The 27,403-nt window shown below is 33.2% G+C and overlaps 1 protein-coding gene across 1 annotated transcript; it reads right to left on the reverse strand.

The window, feature by feature from the left end:
• Nucleotides 1-14,139, reverse strand: LOC106103745 (ras-related and estrogen-regulated growth inhibitor-like protein). The gene is made up of 6 exons (XM_013283598.1): nt 13,855-14,139; nt 2,299-2,355; nt 1,807-1,883; nt 1,550-1,731; nt 1,265-1,451; nt 1-996 (listed from the first exon to the last, which is right to left on the reverse strand). Exons 1-6 carry the CDS (start codon nt 13,916-13,918, stop codon nt 928-930), a joined length of 636 nt encoding a protein of 211 aa, XP_013139052.1. The 5' UTR covers nt 13,919-14,139; the 3' UTR covers nt 1-927.
• Nucleotides 14,140-27,403: the final 13,264 nt, after the last annotated feature.

The following is a 27,403-nucleotide window of genomic DNA, read 5'->3' on the forward strand; positions in this document are numbered from 1 at the left end:
TCAAAGACATCTGAATTCAAAATATTCAAATATTGGTACTTATCCGGAATTATTAAAAAAAGCAAAATCTTAAACGTAATATGACTGATATAAGTCAAGGTGGGATAAAATTAAGAAATAAATTAAATGAGGAAATAATCAAGGAATATTAATCACATGTTAGATCCTTGTTTACTCTTTGATCTTTACACATCCTACTATTCATACTAAAGGAACATGCCAACTTATACAATTTAGGATTGATTCAATATCATTACCGTAATCTTGTAAGATAGAAGGGTCTAAAAAGGAATAAATCAAGTGTTTTAATAATTCCAAAGTGAAAATCAAATACCTAACTCAAGGGAATATTGTATTGCATTTAACAATTGTATTCTAAAGTACACATTAAATCCATATTTCAATATAACTTCGTATCACACTTAAATTTTATTCCTTGAATGTAAATTCCCTTTTTTTTCCCTTATAAAATACAATCTTTCTCCATTTGTTTTACCAAATTATTTTTTAACCAGAGTGAATCTGCGTTTTCATTTCAAAATTATCTTAATATATCAGTCTAATATAATAACAATACAATTCAGTAACAATGAAATCTCTTTAATAAGATACTTGAAAATTAAAAAAGTACTGGTAGTAAAGGCACACTGTGGTATTCAACTATTTAATATATTAAACATGCGTAGCAAATTATTTTATTTACACAAATAACAATATACAATAGTATTCATAACAATGGAAAGGAATTATACAAAGTAGAAATTGGCCATCTTTCAAAAGCTTCATACCGAGATTCCTTCACGTCATTTCCGTACTCCCAAGCCGCGGCCCGCTTTCCAACAAAGTATTCTGCATCGCGCAGAAAGAAAAGATACTCCTATCGCGGAGTGAACAACGAAATCCAGTAGACGATCAGCAAGAGCCGAATCATATGCTGAGAGATGGTCTTTTCTTCCTTACGCTCTTGTTGCTCAATCCGAGAATCGTCCCAATCACCTGTAACAAACAAATAAGTAAGTATAATAATATGTCTGCACCGTTCGAACAAATTGATGACCTTAATTTTTTAAACCTGATGATATTTTTTTTGTGGAACATTTAAATATATCCATCGCTGACATTTAGTCTGTGACCCAAGAAGTCTACGTGTTTGCGACAGAGAATCTACTGCTCAATATCAGTGAACTCAAATGTTTCGATGTAAGACAAACTCATGGAAGACTAGCGACAAACACGTGCGCTTAGTAGGTAGTATTGGTCGTACCTTAGAGACAGAGTAAGCGGCGAGTTTGCGACGCGGTGCGGGCAGCAGTAGCGCCAGAGAGCGCGCTTCCCGCAACAGCGCGTGGAAAGCGAGCGCCGCGCCAGCGCAAGACTCCGCCGCAGACACCTCGTAGAACTGGCAACCGAACCGCAACGATAGCTCTTGACCTTCTTCAGCTTTTACACACCTATGAAGAAACAAAATATTAATACTTCGTAGGCATCTGATTATTAGGCTAAGAACAGGTGCACTTTATCTATGTTTTAAAGAGTTTTCGGGACATACCTCGCATGTTCCAGGTCCCTTTTATTCCCTAGCAGTGTGACGGCTGCACAGCCAGGCAGTCTCGTTCTCTCCAATAGAGCTAGAAGCTCAGCCGCAGCCAGGAAGGAGCGCCGGTCACAAACTGAGTACACCACCGCGAATGCATCGCCCCAACGCAAGTGCTCCGCCAGACATCCTCGTTTCTATCGAACAAAAAGTTCTTTTAAAATCTGCAATAAAGCTGAAAAAGAATTACGTTATTTGATAAAGTTATTTACCGCACAACCACACGTATCCAACACCTCTACTTCTGAGGTAGCACCATCAAACGCGACTCGATGTTGGTAAAGGAAATCTGAAACAAAATAACATTTACATTGCCTGTCACAAATTATGAAATGAACGGCAGTCAAACTTTGGAATTCAACTTTAGAGTTCAATAAGTCCTAATTATTGTGTCTATCTCATTCATTTGTTTTTATGTTTTAATTCCAGCTTTCTGTTAAAGTCAATGTCCGTATGTTATCGGGCGCCGGCGTCGGTCAGCCTTGGCATGGCACTCCCGCCGACCGCGATGCCAACATTCGCAAATAAACTCGTGCATTGGCATCCAGAGCTTGGCAAGACACGCAGCCCTCCCTGAGGGCCCATCATCGAACCTATTAATATCTGTCTGTCGCTTATTACTTATAATTATGCCCATACAATTTGGAACACGAATAACAACATTGAATGCCAAACACAAGGGCATAGTACATGTTAGCACTCACCGCCAGTTGAACTGTATTCACCGATGTACCGCTTCGTCAAATACCGCACCACCACCGCTGTAACAATGAAACACAAACATAAATAAACACGATATTAAATGTCACTTTTTGCTATTATTATAACCTGGTTCAATGAAGTAAATTGAAAAAAGTCACAAGTGCGTATATAACAGTTAGCATTCTTTCAATTGTGATAGATGTGAAAGGCGAATTCAGTCCGCACCCTCAGACGTGCACAAAAAAGGTCCAGCCTGTCTAGACGTGGGTGCAGTATAACAAGATGTTTTAATCATAGAAAGCGAAACAGCCGACTCCTATGGTTTAAATTTTATCACAGTTACAACTAATGAAATTCAATTGGATCCAGAGAAAGTAGCAATTAGCTCGAGGTGTTACAAGGGTTGTACTATATGAAATTTATAACTACAAGCCACAATTAGTGAAAAGCAGAGTTTGTTTAAGACATGACCAGAGTCTAATTAAACACTAATTGTACAAAACATTGTTAGTATCAGTTGAGAAGATGTAAATGCTAATTTTAAATAATTTAATCTGCTAAATGAAACTTTATAATAATTCACACTTAATTCTTTTTGAGTCATACAAGCATTAAGTAGAATGAAATGGGATATAGTCCCAACAATTCTTCCAATAACACCTCATTTGGCGGTAAGAGTTACAACTTTTTCAGCTTTCAGAAAGATATAACTTTTTTTGTCGGATGATCGATGCTTACTTACTTACGGCGTTAGTATTTAAATAGATTATTTTATGAATAATTGAACTTCAATGTAACGATATTCCATTTTTAATTATTTATTTTAACAGAACGAAAACTTTCCTTTGTCTATTCGCGAATAACAAGCTATTACGAATGCTAATTCAATAGTTTTATTTACCTTAACATTGAACGCTTAATAGCCACTAAGAGCTGCGGAAGAATTCAAAGAAATAATAAACAAACTTCCATTTTTAAAACAAACTCACTCAATTGTTTACAACTAGACTGAAGCTTGTAATAATCACGGTAATGCATGAAAATTTTGATTACAGTAGTATAATCTTATAGTGGGTCATAAAGAGGAATATAGTTCAGTCCAGTGATATCTTTATGCGGCATCTCATCAGCTGTTTTATTGAGTTTATCCGGATTCGAGAAATATATTCCATGACAGACCAGTAAATATGTCGCGCCGTCTTTACTAGCTCCCGTTTACGAGCGTCTATTACAATAGAGAAATATTAACGCTATTTGACTGTACTTGTTTTATTTTATAGTAGCTGTTGCTCGCGACTTTGCCCGCGTGAAAATAAAAAAATAACCTGTGTTATTTACAGATAAATTACTTTTCTAACGGTGAAAGAATTTTTAAAATCGACACAGTATTTTTGAGTTATTTCAATAAGTACAAAAATACAAATCTTTCTCTTAATAATATAAGTGCAAATTTAGTTTACGAAAGTTATTATAGAGAATGGAATACTGAACGCATTTTAAGACTTTTGTCACTATGATAAATATACGTTCATTTAGTTTACTAAAATATTTTAATATGAATAACCCTGATAATAAATGTATTATCTGTGTGTCTTGTTTTTTTAATAAACTGGCGATCCAAAATTTGTTTACGGACAGTTTCAATAACACTTTGATTTTTTATTTTAGTTTTAATTGAGCTTATGAACTGAGATTACTTGCCGCCGACTTATCAATAAAGAACACATAAGAGAATTGAATTCGTTCAACTTTTATGCAAACAATCGTGTGGTGTTAATTGGGAATTCCTGGTTATCTTTTGAGGCTGTCGAACTTTCCTTTTACCTGCGTGTACTTGCAACAATTTAATTCGCAATATTATCGACTTACATTTGATATCATAAAAGGTATTACGTACATCACCTTAATAAAAAATGTAAAAGCTGCCTTTTAACTTTGTTTCTTTTATTTTTACTAGCTGTTCGCGAATTCGTCCGCGTGAAATTAAGAAAATATTGTCAATGTTACTCAGCGATAACGTAGGTTTTAATGATGAAAGAATTTGAAATCAGCCCAGTAGTTTTTGAGTTATTTCAATACATACAAATATCCAAAAAGAAGAAGAAAGAAGAAAGATTACTAATCTTTCGTCTTTGTAACAATAGTATACTCGTAGATATATGTAGATATAGATGAAAACAACGCTTTTTATGTTTAAAACGAGCTCTTCTAGACGATTTATTGATATGTCAAGTACATTATCATTAATATTGTTTGGTTAGGATTCTATTCAACCGTGGAAAAGTCATCGTGAAGTATTAAATGAAATAATGGTTATAAATCAGTTTGAGATACGTTTAGTGGAATTAAGGCTTAAAGACGTAACATTTTATCGAGTTTCTGACAAGCGTAAAATTTGTTAGAAACGGACATTTAGTTAAGACATCAGGTTAACGTCCTGTTCGTAACTTTCTTGATAAAACACTGTCTAAATTGTGTAAAATTTTTAGCAATACACGTAATGTTACGTAAATCGAAATTAATGTCAATTAAATTTCAACAGGCTTATCTTAATACATACATATTAATTATCCGAGAGAATTACATAAGCCGTCTCATAGATAAAGCGAAATTCCAACATAAAAAGCGGTATAAAATCTAAGATTACTTTGAATTATAAAGATTTTTATGTCTAAGTTTGGTTGTTGATTAAAAAAATAAATCCTCACAGTACAAGCAGAATAAAAGTTTAAATCTAAAATAAACATTTAATCATTTACAACACAATTAAAAAATAGCTTTATAGAAACAATATTTTTTATGTGTCATCATAAACTAAAGGTATAGGGATTTCAGTTATTCGTCTATGAAACTGAATTACTATATTTCCCCATTTATTTTCATCTAATTTCAATTCAATTATTAAGACTTGAAAAAGCATCATGGGGTTAAGTGGGGTGTTGGCGTAATGTAAATCGATTTTTAGTTTTTTACACTATCCCTGAACAATATTTAAACCAAATATGTGTTTAACGTAATATGTAAATTGCACTTATCAAAACACGCAAATCGAGCGAGCGATACATTTCATGTTATATTATACCCCAATTATACTAACAAGTACTTTCACCACTGATAAGGTTTCGACCAATTCAAGGTGAGCCACGTGAACATTATTCACTCGGTGACGTGAACACGACGATCGAATTTGGCTTAATAAATGTTGTAACAGCAAGAGAAGGAGATCTTATAGGAACCAATGTGTTACCAACAAATCGCGGATACCGCCCATTTTAAAACTTTCTATGCTAAATGGATATCGGAAAACAAAATTGACCTGTTACATTTTAACATCTTGATCCAATAAATGTGTCATTTAGTGCTACTTTTATATCTGTTAATATACGGTCAATCACGCTTAACCGGTATCGTGAATTAATGATATTTAGTTTCGCAACTCTACAATTTTCCTAGACTAAGTACAAATGGGCGGCATTTACGATTGTTCGATGACAGATATATCCTTACGTTGAATCTGTTGTATAACGCGTCCCAAATTTAAATGAGATTCAAAGATTTAAACAGTCTCCGGCACGCGACCTTTCGCGATACGATGTCGAAAACTGGACGCTTCTTTTTTTAATGTCCGCAATAAATTACTGCTAAGCACGTGATTTGCTTGCGTGCAAATAAATTTTTCAGTAACTTTATCGAGAAAAGAAAATTTATAATGTTTGCACGCAATTTGCGATTCATTTTTGAGTAATTTATCACTTTCATTTACGACAAAGTTGACCTTTTAAAAACTAACGAGGTGAAGTTTAATTTTTATTCACAATAAGATAAGCAAGGCTATAAAATAATAAAATCCACGCTTATATCTTTGAACAAGGTTAAGGATAACATTGGGTCGGTGTAACGGCATTTGAGGTGACAACTCGAACTGAAAACGGTAGCACGAGGTAAATATTAATTAAAGCTATCACCGCTGCGATCACAATCGACGACGCGACGGCCTCGGTAATTGGAGCCAAAGCGGGTCGCTTACATGTTCTTAAATCCACCTTATATCTGTAAACCGCACTTAATTAAACTCCTTTCGCTCGATCACCGGATAATCGCTACAACTATATTCATTTTCCAAAAAAAATAACTACAATGAACCTTTCTCTCGATTCAAAATGTCAGCACAGTTCACGCGCTAATTCAAGTTTCTCTTACGGAGCCCACTTTTGACAGGTGTATTAGTAAACAATATTGTTAAGTTGCGCATGACCCAGAAGTCTAGAAAATCGACATTAGCTAAAATCGGCCACGTCAATATCGATCAATTTTAAAGCATTGCAATTAAACAATAATTACAACCTTGATTGCTTTCTATTGGTACCATCAGGTCGTCAAATTCGCGACTATTGTTTGAGTGTCATTGTTTACTGTGAACTCAATTTGACATAGATTTTATATTATGTAGGCGTGTCGATTTGTGTGGCGGGTGTCCCGGCAGACGTGTGGCCGGGTGACTCACTCGCGGTCGGCATGCGGCCGAAACACTATAAATACAGTTGCAGTTGGCATTTAACCGAACACCAGATCTATGATCCCGAAACGCATTCTACGGGTTTTATGTCGACTGTATAACGTTGATTTGCGACGTCCCCTTCTAAACTCGTAAAGCATGCCGCGAACAATGTTCTCTCCGGCTGTATTATGGGACGGTAATGGACGTTGACATCAGGAATTATATTTGGTTATTATCCGAAAGCTATGGGAGCCGACGGCGGAGGAGCGCGTGGGCCGGCGCGGCTTCAAGCAAACTGCTTAATCACATAATCAAGATGCTGGTTGTGATTGATTGTTTTGTTACGTAACTGTATAACGATACCAATTTTACTATCTTCAAATATTTCTAGTCGGTTCATACTCTACCCTTTACAGTCGTTTTTAACTCGAAAGAATAATCTAAACATTCATTCGGGTTCAAACCAAAAAAATTAAAACTCAAATTAAATCTTGAAGAAATAGTTTCTATTTACATAAAACACAATCAATCCGTGCAAATACTTAACAAAGAAAGATAATTAAAAATCAAACATTCGATTATCAAAGGATTAAGTTTGATTATATCAATCGAAACGAATTATTACACACGTGGGCGTTCATCAACAAGTCTTACCTAATATAACTTAATTGTTATGTTAATGTGCTTCGAGTGTTTCCGAAAAACGACATCCGATTGCCGACTGCCGTCCGCAAGCCGTCGCAATAAATCAATTTCACTCGTGTTAGCTTTCGCCAACTTATTGTTTATACTTTCTATTGCATAGACGCAATTTATTATGAATGGTAGCATTTCACGGATTATTAAGCAATAATATTTATTGGCTAACGTTTTGTTGAATGACTTATTTGTATGCTGTTGCGGAGACTGTGAGTCTGCGAACATGAACGAGTTCGATCACGTAGCTGACCGAATTCGGAGGTAATTCTCAGTTTGAATGCCTCGCATCGTTCTAACAAGGCCTTATGCAAGTTTCCTGTTATAAAGTATTATGAGAAAAAGGCTTTTACACTTAATGGTATAGAGCCGTGCAAAAAATGTTTACGGTATCTCGCAAACAATCTTTGTGACGTTGTCGAAATACGATGCGTTGGAGACGTGCCGTTCTTGTAGCTTATTGACATATTTTATTGAATATAATAGAATATATGTTTATTTAAAGAAACTTTATAAACATATTGATCTAACCACAATAACAATTGTAACCATTACATTTTTAATTTTTAAAAGACAATAAAAAAAACATTCGGTACTTGACAAAGATCGAACCTAGACGTAGGTATACCTTACGGTCCGGTCCTGTTAAGCTCTTAGACATTGCGCTCTTTACTTTTTTTACTATAGCTGTAGCTTGCCACATCGCCAGCATGAAACTAAATATCTCACTCACTGATAAAGTAAAATTTAACGGTGAAAGAATTTTTAAAATCGGCCCGGTAGTTTTTAAGTTATTTGAATACATACAAAATACAATCCTTTCCTTTACAATATTGGTATAGTTATCTATGGTATGTTGCAAAGTCGACAATTTATTTAACAGAAAAAGTAAAGACCGTTTTGTAAATCTGGTTTCTCTGTTTTTAAGTATCATGCTGTTAATAATTTAAAAATGCACAGCTGGACCAACAAGGTCGGCGTGTGGCAGAAATTAGACTAAAACGAGTTTGTTGTGGAATGACAACAATCAAGATTAATACTGCTGGAAGGTTTTCTGTCATTAACCACATACAGACCCTGGAATGATTCCAAACGGTATTCAGGAAAATTAAATATTACATTAGAATAAGAGGGAAAAAAAGCAACAAGCAAAATTGTATAAAGCCATTTAATGTAACTAATCACAGTAATGTTAGTTTTACAAATTAAACGTAATCTATATTTGTTTTTCTTTTAGACACTGCGATGCATAACTTTTATTGTTTCATTATATTTACTTTGTCGTGATTAAATACTTCAAGCATATTATACGTTCAGTTTATTTAAAAACATATAACAATATATGCTATTGTAAGTTTTTTTTTTAAATAAATATCAGCTCATTATGAGAGCGATGAGAACACCTTTTACTATGAAAAGTCATTCTACCAAATCATTGACCGTATAAGTAGTATACATAAAATAAAATTGGAATGTCTGTTTGTAATACCAAAGGAAAAATTCCAGAATTCGGGAAGATGATATATTTGCGTTGCTGATAACGAAAATCGTATTTAAAATATTTTTTATGTCTGTCCGTAAGCCGCGTTTGTTCGGGGTAATCTCCGAAAAAGGTGGCCCGATTTCGACCTGACACACTGAAGGATAGCGGACATAGACTGGCATATTATAAGCTGCTTTTTTATCATCACACAGTCAGACGAAAGCCAGTTATAAATAAACTCTGACAGCAATCACACAATTATCTAGATCTTAAAGGTCAACGACCCTACTGATCGATCGATAAATTAACACAAGCATAATTGGATTATTAAAAAATACAGAAGATACATTTTCTAATAAAATATCCGGCACAATTATATCGCATCGTAGGTACTTCCGAGTTAGTTATATAACGTACAAAACAACTTTCCATCAATGTTATCATGTCGATACTCAGAATTAGCACCTACTTTCCTTTTCGTTTAATCAAATAGGTGTGTAGTTCGTATGTTAACCTAGTTTTTATATCTTTTAACTTGGTTATTCGGTTAGTGTATTATGTCATGATATTGTTGATAAATACATTGTTACCTTATCAATTATTAGCTTTCGCCCGCGACTCTGTCCGTGTGAAATTAAAAAATAATATAAAACATACCTGTTACTGATAGCGTAGCTTAATGGTAAACGATTTTTTAAAATCGGCCCAGTAGTTTTTGAGTTATTTCATTACAATCAATCAAAGAAAGCTTTCCTCTTTATATTAGTTTATACAAATATATCAGTTATTGATAAATATATTCAACTTTTTTCGAATATCGATAAAAGTTTTGTATAGTTCGTCATAAAGACCGAAATAAGTGTATACCATAATGGTACAAATAGTAAACCTAACCTGAATTTTTCTAAGAATATTAAGAGAATAATCGATTTCTTGATTTTTTTTAAGATGATTATTCTGAAGGAGGGTTAAGCTATTCATTAAATTAGGAATTTAAAAGAAAAATTTACTACATTAGGAGCTCATTCAAAAGCAGCTTCGACTTCTTCCGCCTTCTCCAGCAAAATTAATGGCCGTCAGATATTTTATTTATTGTTTCATTAATTTAAATATGTATATCGACGAACAAATAGCTAATTTTACATAACACTATTAAATAATAGGGATTATATAATAAAATAGCTTCTATTATAACATTAAGAAGCAATTTAACAAATTAAGAAGATACATAAATTAGACATTTATTAATGAATTTGCGAATATGTTTTTTATTGAGTTTTTTTGTGAATTATTTTTATTTCTTGTCTTAATTTACTTGCACCGGATCTACGTGAACAAAGTTAAAATTATTTTGGCTAAACTACTCCTTAAGTAGAGTTTTAAGTAAGGTGACACACTCTTAGATTACATTTTTATATTTGTCTCATATTTAAGAAAAAATTTAAACACCTTAATATCTTACTTACGTGTTCCTTCTATTCAAAATATGTATACATACACGAAAATGTTGATAAAATTAGTCAAATACAAATATACGTGTTAAAAATAACGTACGGGGGAGGGAAACACTAATAAAACATTCCACAAGCTGTTTCAGAATACGACTTCGCCAATTCCGGTGTACGACCACTCGCAGTTTTTACAAATGTTATTTTTAGATGTAGACATGGCTGTTAAATATTAACGTGTTGAGTCAACGGTCTTCAGCGTGTAGATATAGAAATGTGACGAGTGTACCCGCATTCTGAGCGATTCGCGGAATTATTTTGTACCCTGACTAATGTATTTACTACGGAATATCGCTGAAAAGTATAATATCTAGAAAACAAAATGATTGAAGATTATTTAGAGTAGAAACAAAAATATAGTAAACAGTAATTGGTCATTTATTAAGCTTATTAATAATTGATTATTACTTTTCTATGTTGGTTAAGTAATTATTAATTAAAATTTTCGTGTAATAATTGCATTTAAAACAAATGGTTTTTATATTATTGTTATTGTAAGAAGTACTTGAAAGGGAAGGCATTAGCTCCTAAAACACAGCTTTTCCTAGGCGATATTAATGCTGTAATAATTGAGTATACAACAAAGATTCTTAAATTAAATCGATACTTCAAAACCCAAAATGATAAATTAAACCACTCGTCATTTCAAAATAAGTAGTGTATCCTTCGAGACGGAAAATCGGTTTGAAACAAAATACGGTACATCCCTTAAATCCGCTTTCACCAAACAATGAAGCCCCGCAACACAGTAAGCCGATACCTATCCGGCTTATGATGCCTTTTGTACAGGGCTTGTTTACGCCAATATTTCACGCAAATAAGCCAACCGGATAATCTTGATACTTAGCGAAAAGTAAATTAGATTTAGAATTGTTGATTGGATTAAAACATGTTTTCTAAATTGAAATTTGTAATAACATTTGAGAAAATAAGCAAATGATTACCCAATTACAAATATCAAATTATGTAATAAATTCCCAATCTTTAATTCGATATCCGCATCAGAAAAAGCAGATGAATGAATCTCGATTGATCGGAAATGACGTCATAAAAGCTAAAGATGCGGCATTTCCACTCTATTTTTAGAGAAAATAATGTTTATTATTGAAATAATTTATCCTCTCGACAGACTTTGGATATTTGAATATTTTACCTGTTATTGTATAATTAGAATCATTTATATTTGCACCTACAGGGAGTTCGCAAAATAATTCGCTACCGAAAATAGTTGGCAACAAGATTCAGAACAGATGATTTAAAATAAACAGGGGTTTGTGCGGTTTACCTGAGCAGATGTGGGAGCACACTGCGTTTGCGCAGCTTTGCATATGCTTTTGTATGCACATCCGTTAGCACGGAGTATTGTTTACGACTCAAAGGGAAATCAATGTACTTTTCTATACAGATATGATTCTATGACAAAACATAAAATAATAAAAAAAAATTCATAATTTTTCAAAACTGCTTCAAGTATATGATACTACTTTTACAAATTTTACTAAGTACTTTAAAAACTACAAAATATTATAAGTGACTAGTAATATCACCATTGTCATATTTAAAAATGGCAACAAGTATGTTGATGATCATAAGATTTAAACAATTAATTTATCATCGTAAAGAAAGTAAATAAAGACAGATGAAACAGGACAAAAGTAAATAAAAACAAAACTGTAAATAGAAAAACGCTGAACCGTGCAATAAAGGAATACTCCGCGACCGTAATTGCGCAGTTGTGCATCGGAATGCATTCGTCAAACAAAAACGGCGTCAAAACAATCAGAGGCATACATCTTATTGATATTAGCTGCGCGGCACGACAGCCTATTGACACAGTGGCACTTATCTGACATCCGAGAGTGATAAGAAACGTTACCCGCGAGCGTATAACAAAGAGAATTTCTCTCAAGCAGGTGCGGGAAGTGCATTTCTAAATCCCGGCACAACCTGATTACCATATCCCGCAATACAACGTTCATCGCTTCGAGCGATAGCTGATATCCGAAGCGATTCAGTCCATCCCAGTTTAACTGACGCACGATAAATGGTGCACCGTTGTGTATAATAAAATCAAACGTGGCCGAGTTTGCATGTAATAAGCAATGAACACCAATATCATTTTCCTTAACTGGACAAAATTGGGAAACATAATACCAATTCAACCGGTATTTATTCGGCAATTTGTTTTTTTACCCTAGATTTTGTAACATACAAAAAATCTCCGTTTACACTTCTTGAGATCGATCCCCAAACGTAAGATAATAAAATTCCGTAACGCAATCTCGAAACGGTTAATCACCATTTCATATGCTTATGGTGAATCTTCTTAAAGTAAGATATGCTGTTTATTTAGTTGACCTTGAAAATTAAACTATCTGTTGCTCAAATTTCGATGAAATTTGATACATTTAAAGCCTTACTTGCGAAGTAACATTCGATACTTTTATCGAAATCTTTGTAGAACGTATAAAACATTGCAACATCATATTTTAACAAACCAGTCGTAATCTCTACAGAAACTAAAACCATTCCTTTTTAGTTCAAAAATGTATCATTCATAACCTATTCCAGATATTTATCGATACATCGACACCTAGATCTTAAATCTAATTCTTAGATACTTGGTTATCTTTCTTATCATTTAAGTGATAAATATACAATTTATATAAATCTTCAAATCTTAAGCACCTCTCAAACTAGTCAAAACATCACTCTATAGTGGAATATTATAAATGTCCTTACAAACTAACCTTTGATAGTTTCACATTATTGTTTTCGAATTACACCCTAATTACGTGATAGGTAGAAAAGCCAATCGCTCAAGCAGCTTCAATCATATTTAAGAGATAGATAAATACTTTAAGATTAATTTTATCACACTTAAGATTTGAAAAAAGTTAATCCATACATAAGACAGCTTTAAGTATTACAAGAATATTTTAATTAACAAATGGATACCGCACCAAGATACACTAATGTTATGCTATAAACATTTTCATTTATAAGACAAGTTAAAGTAACGGATTTCTAAATTACAGAAGAAAAAAAAGCAAGTCTACAATCTACAAAAACATTTAAAAGAAAACGAACAAAGGGTTAATAAGAAGGGTCTAATTAAATTAACGATCCAAATCCCCAATAATTACATGGTCATTAAATTATTGGGGTTAGGGTCTTTGAAATAAATCAAAGAACTTTTTTTGAGCCTATTAAAGATAATTTGATTTCGGAATCCTCAGATTGGGATTATGAATAGTAAATAGATATTAAAATGAATGCTCTCACTTAAGTACTGAGTACTGACACAAGCAGAAGGTTTTGATATGACAAATTTAAATTGATTTCTTAGAGTGCATCGATAATTTAAACTTACCCGATTTACCGGACCGGGCGCTCCCGAGCACCACAACTCTTATTCGATTCACCGTCATCTTCATAACTCCTAATTTGCACTGAACACTTATTATAATTTACAATAGACCATCTAAATACCCTCTAGTTTTTGTCAAAAGTCTGATTCGTAAATCAAAAATGTTGGCGCCAAAACTAGCTTTGCAAGATGGCGGACACGCGCGTTCAACGCACGTGCTAGCGAGCGACTGCAGTGTCAAACTAAATTGGCGCAAGCCACTCGACTCGCCTAATGGAGTGAGAACTATTTGAATTTCGATGCCATCTAGATTTTTAATGAAAGGTTATGCATCAACCGTGTGAAATGCAATGACGGAGTCATGTTACTGAAGCAAGTTTTTTCGAACAAACGAGTGTCAAAACACGAGAAAAAGTAATTACACTCGCCCAAAGGTAAGAAAGAGAGTTGATTGACGACTTTCCTGTTGATTTGCCGCTTCGTGAAATTTTAACAAAATTTATACGTGGACATGTTAACAGATGAATCATTCACATCGAATGTTACATATCAAATATGATATGTCAACAGCTGTTTTAGTTTAGTTTAACAATTGAATAGCTAATACGTACAACAAAATGGTAGAAACCAATAGCGACTGTCTGATGACGCTTGAGGTACTATTGGATGACTGTGACGAAATTTCATTTCTTTTGCTTAGTCTTAATTTTGTGGTAAATAAGACGATGAGGACAACAATGACAAATCAAACGTAATTGAATAATATCGAAACTGTTATTAATACAATTACTCTAGACTAGATAATAATGTTATATCAACAAAAGGCTTTAGAGATACTACAAATAAATTTAATGGTCTAAAATTTAATGTGAATTGTATAAATTAGATATATATATCTTTACAAACCTACTCATAAATATATATATCTACACTCGCAATAATAAAAAATATAGTCGAAGTTACTCACAGATAAATTATCTTTCTAACGGTGAAAGAATTTTCAAAATCGGCCCAGAAGCTTTTGAGTTATTTTAGTAAATACTAAAAAAATGTTTCCTCTTTATAATATTAGAATAGAGAACTACTAGAACATTCCACAATAATTTTGACAACAAACATTTTAATACAAGAATATATTAATCTGCTTAAAAATTATTATTATTTATTTATTGATTTATAACACTTTGTATTTCACATTTAGATAAAAATAAAAGGTGTTTCCACGAAAATTATTAATTCAAATTACGAACTGCTATCTACAGCGCGTTTTAATTAGCCCATTAATTAGTTTGAAATAGAAAGTGGTTTGAGTGATGAATAACCAATAACTTGAATTCATTATTGCTTCGAGAAACAACAATGGAAACCTACTATAGAATATATAAAATTAATAAAAACCTAACTTGTTTTGAGACGGATCTTTTAAAATGCTTCTTCAAATAGAACCTTAATTGTTTTAAACTCTTTGGTTAGTTTAAAAATAAACTGTAGAGTAATAGTTTTTTTTAAAGAAGATGTGGTTGTTCAAAGAATAATTGACAAGTTCTATATTTGATCAGTTGTGAGAATTCTGACTGGCTTCAATTACTGTAGCCAAGTAATTGCATATTGTAATTGAAGTCGTTATTATCAACTAGTGGCTTACATTGTTGTAATGAGTATTGCTAGAAAGAATAATGCTTGCTTTATTCTTTTTTATTCGTTCATCCAATTGAGTATGGAGGTACACCGGTAGAGGTAGACCTAGAAAGGGATGGACTGCGTGAAAGGTTACATGATCAAGAAGGGAGTGATGACTGAGATAACGGATGAAAGAGAAAAGAGAGAGAGGAGGACGATAACTGGGTCGACACTACGGGGGTTGGACGGAGAGATGATGATGATGATTCGATCATCCAATCCATTCTAGCCACCTTGGAAAGAATAGTTTTATTTGCAATATAAAATTAAATCCAGAATTTGTTGAACCGATGATAATAAAAGGTAAATATAAAAGAATTTGAAGACAAACGTGAACCAATTAATGGTAAAAGTTTTATTAGATCGGTTTTTATAGGTAAGTCATTTTTATCAGCTTCTCCATCTTGTATAAAACAAAAGTTAAAATGGAAAGATACCCTTTCTAATGTAAACTTCCCTAACGAATAAAAAGAAACCTTTTGTTTGCTTTTAATGAGATGACTATGCTAACGGTTTGACTATAATATCCAATACAGGAATTTTAACAAGCTCTTTGTTAACATTTTCTAATCGTGTGTCTTCGATATATCGAAGTTGCCAGAAGAAACTATGCATCAAGTAAAAATAAAACTATGATGAGAATTGAGAACAGAAGAAATTAAACGAAGTAAAAGTGATGAAAATAAAAACACTTCTTATAATGAACTCAATTAGTATAACAAACAAACATACATCTTATTAATTACTTTGATTGGTAATAGATTTATTAGTTACTTTTCATCCCAAAGTAATTAGTTTTTAAAATTGATCGAAATCCTTTCAAACTATTTATAAGTAATTTATTCTTAAACAACGTTTATAAGAAAAACCTTTTACTATATCTAGATTTAAATTCAAGTTCGATTTATCTATTGTATCAGAGTAACCCTAAGCGCGAGGCGTCACTAGACATGTAAAAATATTAACAAACAAACCATCATGCACATCACAATCTTATTCAAGTTTATTAACTGCAACCGAGATGGGTCTCGCCGGTCCCAGACGAACGTGTAAAAAAAGATTTAAAAAAGCATCGAAATAAAAATGAAAGTATGCATACTGCGGACGACACCTGTGGAGATTGTAGGTCTTCTTTGTGGTTTCCCCCCTTACCCACTACTCTCCCCTCCAGCGCCCCCTACCCTCATCCGATACCTTTACACTATGTTTCATAAGAATGGGTAATAAAGTATTTATCCTTTATTTTTATACTTGCACATTGCATTTAATGTTTAAGTTTTGAAACATGACACCTACGAGTAAAAGCAAAAATATAACAATTCATAGCTTTTAAAATTAGTGGAAATACTGCATTGGTTAATTACAGGTACTACATAAATATAATGATGCCACAAACTAGCCGGGTATTGTAACGAAGTGGTCTTAATTATACTAGGTTTGACGTGACTCACTTTTTCTTATTCTAACCCCGAGAAGGCATCTGTCAATCAAATATTATGGAGCTCATTTTGCAATTCCTGTAGACTTGTAAATGTTAATAGTCCGTAGTGTACTGAATAGTTCATTTATTTCTTGTTTGATGCAAATCAATTTAGCAAATTAAATCGTTTTATTAATGTCATTGACTCTGACTTAATCTGGAGATATAAAAAGTTTGTAGGTAACTAATTGAGTTTCATTTGACACAGGATTTAAGTCGAGCACGATTTGTCACAAACCGTTATTCCGATTAAGGTAATTTTTGTCACATTACACATTGAAGGATTAATGTTTATTTTTTCGACGCTACTAGATTTATGAAAGAGATTTTAACTACTACTTTGAAATAACAACCTTCATCTAAGAGGTTCTAAGACTAAAATGTGTTTCAAATAGTTAAATATGTCCCATGGGAAGACCAAAGTTAAAGTTATCTTCGCAAGCATATAGATTCAAGACATGACAGAATCATAAAAAGACTTTTTACAAACTGTTTCATAACATTTCAAAGTTTTAATACAATAAATTCCCACGACCACATTGATGGCAGCACTGTACAGGAGTATGGACCCAATCAAACCGCGGCCATGACCGAGGCATCCCGCGGCTCCTGTTACAACACCTACAGGAATATTCGGTAGCCGAGGGATCCCAACAAAAAAATCACAATCAACCGCAAACCCAGTCAAGGTAAATTCTGACTGACGGGCAATTTAAAGACGGGATCCTGTCTGAAAAAGTATGTTAAGACCATACGTAATTGTATCAAACGTGCAATTTGTGTTTTGCATTCCCTTCGTGCGAATTTTGAGCTCAACTAATTTGTTTTCTTTTCTTCTAAATGATATGGTTCATAATAACAGGTTGTATTACATGAGACAGATATGTTTATCTACCTAAAATATGCGAATATATTACTTAACTAAATATATCAATGAATTCTACTTGGTTTTCGAAAATAAACCTTTTGTTGTTTATTCCCTTCGTTAGTTCTATATGGCTAGATTTATTTCAAATTTGGATCTCACAAATTAACAGTAAAGTATACGCCTCAAAGTTAAAAAACAAAATTTTGTTAGGTAATCAATTTAATGACCCTAATTATGGCTAGTACACCAGTCAATAAGGTCCTGAAAATCATCAGTACTTTCTTAACGCTTGTAAAAAAAATTCGCTTTCAATTTAAAATCTCTTAAATTGAAAACAAAATCAAAAGTTATAATAATACGCTATACAAACTTTACTCGTTTTCACACTCCACGTGTACAGTCATATCTTCAATGGCTTTAACTTTCACATGATTCTTTCCTTAATTACTTTCCGTCTGCGAATTAAGGTCTACTACCAAAAGTGTATTAAAAACGAAGTTATTTTTTTAAGTAGTCCTTTGTGACCGACTTGCCCCAATTTTACTGTCGACTTTTTTTACGGTATGGTCATCGCAGACGCATTTATCTCCATCAGTCCATCGTGAACTAAATTATACATAAAAAGTGTACATGTCAGTGCTACGTCCACACGGCGAATGTGGCGTAAAAAATTCAAACCCCGTCTTCAAAAGTGTTCCTTATTCTCTTCCACATAATGAACAGTAATGTCCGCATTTGTATTCAAATCTGCTTCAGCTACCGCACCCTTATGATTTACGACTTAAAAGAATTTATGTCTCAAGTTTACATTTTCTTGAACAGTTATTAACTTCCGTAGGCTCATGTGCTTCCTTATATGTATTTGATACTACATTTGAAGGAGATTTCGCGGTCACAGAGAACTCCGAAATAACTTTTCAATGTTTAATGCATTTTGTTCACGTTTTTCTTTTCATTTTCAATATGTTATCAATATTCACGAGTAAACACTTTTTTGACCTCGCGAAAACCAAAACGCATTTAACGTTTTTAAATTTTGAGTTCTGGTTTAAAAAAATTGAAAAAGAATTAAAAATATTTAAAACAGATATCAGATATTCCCAGTTTGTATTGCTATTGCTCTATAATTTCTATTTTTACAAGTTTAAAGTAATATAGGTATACATAGCTTTGATGAGGTTTTAAGCACTTCAAAAGGAACCCTAATAAAATAAATAACATCACTTTGCAATAAAACAGTAATTAATATAACGGTGTTTGAGTTTTTTACAACTCAATCATTTAGCAATTAGTGACACTGGTCAAATAAAACCATTACTTAAGGCCAATCAATTTTTTTTTGTTACCCTATTCTTAATCTGTCAATGACGTTTTTATTAATAACATAATTGCCTTTTTTATGTTATTTTTCCGGTTCGATGACCTCCAAATTCGGAGAAGTCTTCTCTTAGAAAAATTGGTATATCTGTAGAAATTATTTACTCGATCTTTTGTTCCGAGTTGTCTGTTCACGCTTTATGCAGGGTTGCTGAAGTTTCCATAAAGTTAACGAACCATAAACGAACGAACGATAAGTTAACGAATCACTAAATATATATAGGAAACCGGCCATTAGTCAACCACGTTACACTAGTGGTATTGTTTTTATCTACTTTTTAGATATTATATTTCGTCATTCTCTTAATCAGTGTTACTTTACTTTGTAATATGAAAACAAAAATATGTATAATATAGCGTCAGCAAAGTAAAATTCCGTTGCATGCGTAATATGACATGCACATGACGCAATCAAAAGAGCTTATCAAAGTTCAAGACAATAGGTCAAATGTGAACTGGATGTTTGTAATCAAAGGTGTTATTTTCACAAACACCCGGATAAAGTGACCGTGTGGTGACGTGCAAATGTGTCACCATTGTGATAATGACCCTACAATATAAAGCACTTTATTCTTTAATATTTAGTTTAATGTATTGAAATGCTTTAGATAAGTCAGCTCTGACGTCTTTTATTTTATTGAAACAAGGTGCACAGACCTTTTATAGATTGTACAGTCTGTAAAATAACAATTGTCTTCTCTTGAAATAATACGATCAATTTGGTTAGAGCCTTACATTTATTAATCTAATCTCCCAGTTGTTGTTAATATTAATTCAAACACTATCCATCTATTTTATTAACTATATCAAAACGATTGTCTTAATGTACGAGTACACAACGAACAAGTCCAAGCTATGGAAAAAATGCTTTATGTCATTGCGAAAATAGGATTGTTACTTTCATTAAAGACTTCAATACTGAACAAAAACTAGATATGTCAATCCTGGGCGAAAAAAAAAGTCTACAGTTGACTTTAGAACATTTAATGACTTCTTTTTCACAATCACCGATGTCGAATCTCTGGTTAAAATATTGTACACCAGCAGTATTGTAGGAACCTCAATATGTGGCAGCCCTAGCTTTCCTTGTAAGGACTCAACGAGCAATGTTTTCGTACTGATAAACGTATCGGAAATAGTGATGTTATGTAGCAATTCGCTTGTTCGTTTTGCTTGCGCTATTCACGGTCGTATATTCCGATGAGGATCAATGCGATATGTCCCTGCGACGTTAGCGCTGTCGCACCGTCTACATACATTCCCCATCGAAAATATTTTATAGATAAAATACCTTGACAAGCATACTATAGATAAGGATGTCACTTGGCAATATAAATGTAAGGGAAAAAATATTTAAAAAAAAGAACTACAAGGCGTGAAATACTAATTGATTTACACTTAAAACAGAGAGAAGCTAAAACTTAAGAATTTTCACTTAGCAATGGTTTTGAAAACTTGTTTTTTAATTTTACCTTTAAAACGTCTTCGTCTTTTTTCATGATTATGATGTAATTTTTTTCAACCGCCTATTTATCCAAATATCTCTTGATCGTTGCAAAATTATCTAAATCAAAATGAACTCTAACAGCTGTGTAACAACACGTTTAAATCGGGATCGAAACAGATCACTCGCCCGTGATGTAGTACTACTATTGACCTAAAAACCGTCAACTGTACTGGCAGACATAATAAATAGTTCATAGACATATATTACTGCATTAATGTCACCAAATATTAGAAATTCTTGTAAAACAAAATATTGTAAATCTTACTACTCTTATAAATGCGAAAGTTTAGATGGATGGATAGTAGTTTTTCAGTAGTAGAGCCCTCTTTAACATCTTCGCACGGATTGGCCGGCTCGTCCGGTGTAATACCACGACCACACAGAAAACAGGCGTGAAGTGGAAGCAATTCCGAGTTTCGTCTGATGAGTGTGGTGCCGGAGGCCTAATTTTAGTCCCTTTCCACCCTTGGATTTGACGGTGGAGCAGACGCATAGGAAGGGTAAATGTCCTCTTAATGTGCGTCTCCTCCGTCAATTAAGGGTAGGCAACGCATCTGCAATTGCGGATGTCTATGAGCAGCAGTCGCTTTCCATTTCGGTGGATTCAGATGGCCGCTTGCTCGTTTGCCACCTTATGATATAAAAAAAAAGTTAGAGTTCGCCGCTTAAACGACTGCACAGATCTCGATATAATTTGGCATAGATGTTGAGCAGTCTGGAAGAACACATATACTTTCTTTCGTTATTTTAATTTCAGGAGGAGTCGCGGTGTTAGCTAGTCTATACAAATATTATAAAGAGTGAAAGGTTTGTTTGTTTGATTATAATTAAATAACTCAAAAACTACTGGGCTGATTCCAAAAATTCTTTCACCATTAAAAGCTATGTTGTCAATGAGAAACATAGGCTATGTTTTATATTATTTTTTAATTTCACGCGGACAGAGTCGCGGGCTTAAGCTAGTAAATTTATAAAATTGAACAACTTATTACTCAACTATTAGTGTGGAAACTAGAAACATGAGAAGTTCGCGGAAACAGTAATGTATATAAAATAATGTAGGTGTCGCTAGCGATATATGACACAAACAGCTGCACAATAACACACGTGTGTCAACTGATACAGTTAGCACAAACATTCAGATGAGACGTACGCAAGATTTAATTATAACCAGATTATTAGGACTGTATTGTAACTGAACGACGTATCGATTTTTGTAACAATAACCAAAATAGGTAGATAGATCTAATAATTTAGTAAAGAGATGTCGATGTTTTCAGATTGTGATGTAAATGTGTGCAAAATTTTATTTCGATCTGTGGAGCGATTCTGGAGATACCTTCTAACAAACATCTGTCCATCTACCTAAATGTTCGCTTTTATTATGTCAGTGTGATTATAATTCGAAAATTAAGTATATCTCAAAACCAGTAATCAATTATTTTCAAAAAACATCACCACAGTCAATTTGCATACTATCAGATTTGATCTGTAATTAAAATAGAACAGAATATTTCTAGTATCAAGTATCAAGAAGCTTTAAAATAGTACGACCAGCTCGCATGTGGTATGAGATTAAAAGAATTTCAGTTATTTGACATCAATTTCGGAAATTTATTGACGTATTGATACATTTTATAAATACAGATTAAGTATTTACAACAGACACATCTCAGCATTACGGTAGAGAACGAAATATTTCGCAAGCCAACGAAATAGACTTACTAAAAGTATCGTGACCGAGTTCGCATAACTGGAACATTTCGGATCACGTCGCATTTAATTATCAAAAAGTAAAACAAGACAGATATCATCATTCTTATTATTCATCTAAAGAAATATTTTAATTGGAAGAAAAATGTCAACTCGTGTTTTTATTTCAAGCAATTTGTTACTAGGTTAAAATAAAAACTCAATTAAAAACGAGAACTTTTTCGTTACTGGCAACATTTTTGCTCTACATTCAATTTTATGGAACACGTAAGATATCTTTGTGATCTGATCGCCATATTAAGAGGTATTTAAATTGCAACATCTTGACCGAGAGGCCGTTAAATTGCAATTCAAATATTACTACTAATTTATTCAGATAGTAAAAAGTTAGTACCTCATTATGACTCATGTGTGTATTATTATAGATAATGACTTTATATTTTCCACCAATAAATCTAATACAATAGTTCTCTGAAAATTAGCAAATGTGTTTTAGTACCTTCAGCCAATGTTCTTATAGTCTTCCAAATTCCGCTAATACTGATTTAAATTCCTCAAAGCCATCAAACGACTTAAGTTTACGTGAAAACCATACAAGGGAGTTCCAGCTGACAAGATGGTGTGGATAGAATTTTAAGCACTGTCGTATAACTTCCGATATGTATTCCTTTACTTTAAAGCTTACTTAAAAACGGTATCGATGCCATTATGTCGATTTAGCTTACCTTAAATATTTCCTTTAAGTGCAAGATTGCGTTTATGTTACCGTAACGACTTTGACACCATCTGTGTTGATTCGCGATGTCCGCCACCTGTCGCGGCACACTTTCCTGGTTTTCAAGCAGTTAATGTCTCGACGTTACGCTGGTCATTCCCTGCTCTAACTTAATTCAAGTTTATGAGTTTGGCACAAAGTACTTTTTGGATTGCTTCGTATGAAACATTCGCTATATTGAATTAACATAACAATTAATTGGAAGGCTTGTTAATTATCTGGTTCTTTTTATCTACTTTCTACCTTTTTCATGTGGTATATGGCATCATGAATTGGAGTTGTGTTGAAACTGCACTTTTGTCTGTTAAGCGACTAAGGTTAGTTTCTTCCGTTGATTTGTAAACCGGGTGGTTCTTAAATATTGCATCAACTTAAGAATTAACGTTGGATATTTTCAGGATTCAACATAACATTAAGGTGTGGTGGAACACGCATCATTTTATTGTGAATTTCTTACAATTTTGATGCGTCTCAATCGATGTATCGCTGTCTGGAATAGATAATGTTTATCTACGGCAACATTACGCGCGCCTGCGTTCAACAACGCAATAAATACGGAGGCGCCGGCACGGGCCGACTGGACCATATCGGACACACCTTCCACTGCATCTGTAAATGATTGTGTACATTAGACACTAGGAAAAACTGCTTTGGTAACTCGCGTTCCAAGAACTCCAGGATCACATATTGGCTATATCTTGTCGTAAAGGAGTGGCATGTTTTTATTGATATATAACACCAAAGCTTTCAATCGTTATCAAAGAATGTTGAATAGTATGTAGTGATTGTTCTGGAATGACAGACTATCGGACTATAGTTTACTAAATATTGTAAGCATTTAAATATCCTTGGGTTTCTAAAAATGACGATCAATCTACTAGGTTAAGCCATATATAATAAATAACCGCTTACGATTTCATGTGTATTTTAAACATAAAAAGGTTACAGATGTAATAACTTATCCAAAGATGAACTACTGAGATCACATTGAGCTCAGCCTTTGTAATGTGATAAATGGCTTAAAATGGATTCAGATGATATAAAGTATCAAGAGTTTACATAATTATTAAAAGTGTGCCAGCAATTTTCATAATTTGTGTCCCAATTGATTGGATCTGATAAAAATGAATCGAGTACAATAATTGGGTAATTGAATATTTACAATTCTGTTCTTTACCTTTTTAATAATCAAACATTACGTTAAATAATAGTTTTAGAATTCAAACCGTTCATCTATTTTCTTAAGAGATGTTCAACAGTGACAGGTCTAAAGTTATACAAAATACTACAAATTTATCCAACATTTAAATAAATCTTAAATAATAAACCGTTACGTTCACTGTTAACCATCAAACAAAAGAACTAAAACCAGTACCATCGTAAAATCCTACATCTTCAATGAGTCGAATTCACAACACATTATACCGTTTTAAAGACCACAAGGAGATGAAATCCTTAGTAAGTCATGCTACGATACACAATTCTAAGAACGCAGCAGACTGATTTATTAATCATATCAGTTTCCTCGCAGAAAAATATTCAGTACATCTCGAACTATACATTTCGCAGAAAATAACAGAGCCAACGACGCCAGCAATTGTATTTATTAGTGACCAGTAAGAACTTGGACAACAAATCTTTAATGCAGGGTTGTCTATCATGTAATTTATCGAAGCGATTTCTTATTGTTATGTTGACCTAAGCATCAAAGCAGTAAAACTCATCGGCTATCGAACTAAAAATACAAACGAATGATTAAATGTAGCTGGAAAACCGGTCATAAGTAGTTTTAAGGCAGAATGTCGAACGAAATTTATTGTAGATGGTAAGGGATCCGGAATTAAATCCATCTTATTATCTACAAATGCGTTGTCTACCTTGAAGCACTCATTAGACGAAATTAAGCAAATATCTTCTTGTCTCCTGTTTATGTGTTGTCATGTTTTTTCTCTAGCTGGCTTTATATGGCAACATATGTCGTTGCGGACTCTAACATTGTTAAAATTAATGATTAATTAAATAATTTCAGATTGCGCTGTAAACATTAAACATTCATATTATTGTTTTTTTTAATAATAAACAAATTAAATCCGTAAATTATAATTGATTTCTATACGAAATTGCTAAGAAAAAACATTGCTATACTGCATCCTTTTTGTTTGAAAATCGTGACTGAATAATTCTCATAATCACTATGCTTAGAGTTCTGCGTGTTGTTAATAGTTGAAGGAAAGGCAGACTTAATGATGAACCTGCTAATCAAACCTTCCAAAGATGACGGTGAAGTTATAAATAGAAGATGTAAAGAGCGAACCGCGAGTTTCCACTACAGAAACATTTGCGTATAAACATAGTTTTCTTCCTATCTTTATTTTTCAAAAGAGAATGAAGGACACTATTCGAGTAGAAGTTTAAGAGAGTGCGCAAAGCTAAAACTAAATTATCGCACAACTGTTCACTCTCGCTTTGATTCCTTTTTTTTTGTTGTTGTTTAAGTTATGCAACTAAACAGTTGAATTAGCTGCGAAGTAATCGACAATCGAACAGCAGTCGTGCGATAGTTTTGTCAAAAGTAAGCGCCCTCTCTAAGCTGTGAATCCTACAGTAAGATTTTGAAGTAATCATTTTTTTGGGTTCGAAAGAATCGATCTCTATGTGTGCCTAATATTGCTGCATAAAACAATTTCTAATACAAATAATTTATCGACATACCTTCTTTTGTAAACCATGCACCTATCTTGCAAATTATACAAAATGCCGTTGGCTTGACCAAATGCACTTTAATCAATTCATCTCAACCTTATCGAGCAGAATATTTTCATAATTTGCATTTATAACTAAGAATAACTGAATCTGATTAACCTTTTATATCTTAGACTAGACTTGCCCTATGTACTTTCGTAGTAAAATTATTAATAAGATTTTACTAAATGCGTAACTTAGTCTATGCTATTATAAGAAAGTGTAAACTCACACTTCTTTGTTGCCTAAGATGTCAGCAATTACAGCATATTTTTGAATACTTCTTTTTTAAATAAAAGGTCCTACACTTACGTCACGCTTTAGGCTATATCTTTTTACGCCATTAAACTTAGGAGGTAAATATTTTGGATAAAAACCTTAATGTGGGAAAGAGACCATAAGTTGCTGCCAACATCAAGGAAGTAAGAATGTCAAGGTTTGTCATGTCATGTCATTTTGCTATTTGCTATTGATAATTTGACAAATTTAAACAATAAAATAAAATTTTCACAATTTCATGCGGATGAAGCCGCGCGGGAACAGCTTGTTAATAATAAGATGAAATTATAAGTTTTTAATAAATGCGTACCTTAGAGACTTCTTAGTATAATTTTTCAAAGTACCAGGAGACCAGGAGTGCTTAGGTACTAGGTACGTGAGATACAGTACCAACTAGAATTTTGAAATCAAAACCTTATATAAGATTCGGTTTACATTCATTTCCTTATATAACTTAATACTTTAATCCAATAATTTCACTCACAAATCGCGCTGGATTAGTGTAAGCACTACCTTGGATTATCGTAGACACGCAGCGACTTTACAAAGGCGTAGGTAGTACTTAGTATAATGTACTATGACAATCGCCGTCTATTCCCACTGCCGATACCTGTATAAAAATATTTTTATCTCTTTCTATTCAGACAGATCGAGAGAGGTGACAAAAAAATTAGTAAAGATTTCTGGGTTTACTTTTCTCTCACTGTCACATAGTTGTTTCACACCACTAAAGTACTTATTATAATATACTTAACTTGAATTTTACTCCATTGAAACTTTCTGCCACTTAACACTAATGAATCACTAGGTAACAATAAAATAAATAGAAACTTCAGCAACCCAGCATTAGGGCTTGACATTATTGTCTCATAGACGAATATACATAAGAATCTTAAACAATTCTCTTCGTAAGCGCTGTGTACAATTTGACGTTGTATAGAATTTGGAGTTTAATCGTGGCCTTATTATTAAAGACGCTGTTATATATTTAAAAGTTGTTAAACTCTATAATTTTACTTCAGTCTGTATGCTGGATAATTAGTCGTTGTTGAAGTTTAAAATTCAATAAGTAACAAGCCGACGTACAAATTACATATTTAGCTGCATCACTAGACGTGTGGATGCAATAAA

The sequence above is a fragment of the Papilio polytes genome, unplaced genomic scaffold (genome assembly GCF_000836215.1).
Source record: "Papilio polytes unplaced genomic scaffold, Ppol_1.0 DF823731.1, whole genome shotgun sequence".
In the NCBI taxonomy this organism is placed as follows: Eukaryota; Metazoa; Arthropoda; class Insecta; order Lepidoptera; family Papilionidae; genus Papilio; species Papilio polytes.

Bases quoted from the DNA above. Each gene is read 5' to 3' on its own strand.
- LOC106103745 (XM_013283598.1), bottom strand. From the start codon at position 13,918: ATGAAGATGACGGTGAATCGAATAAGAGTTGTGGTGCTCGGGAGCGCC. The intron at 1,732-1,806 runs GTAAATAACTTT...TTTGTTCGATAG, and splicing joins TGGATACGTGTGGTTGTGCG to AAACGAGGATGTCTGGCGGA. The intron at 1,452-1,549 runs GTATGTCCCGAA...GTTTCTTCATAG, and splicing joins AGGGACCTGGAACATGCGAG to GTGTGTAAAAGCTGAAGAAG.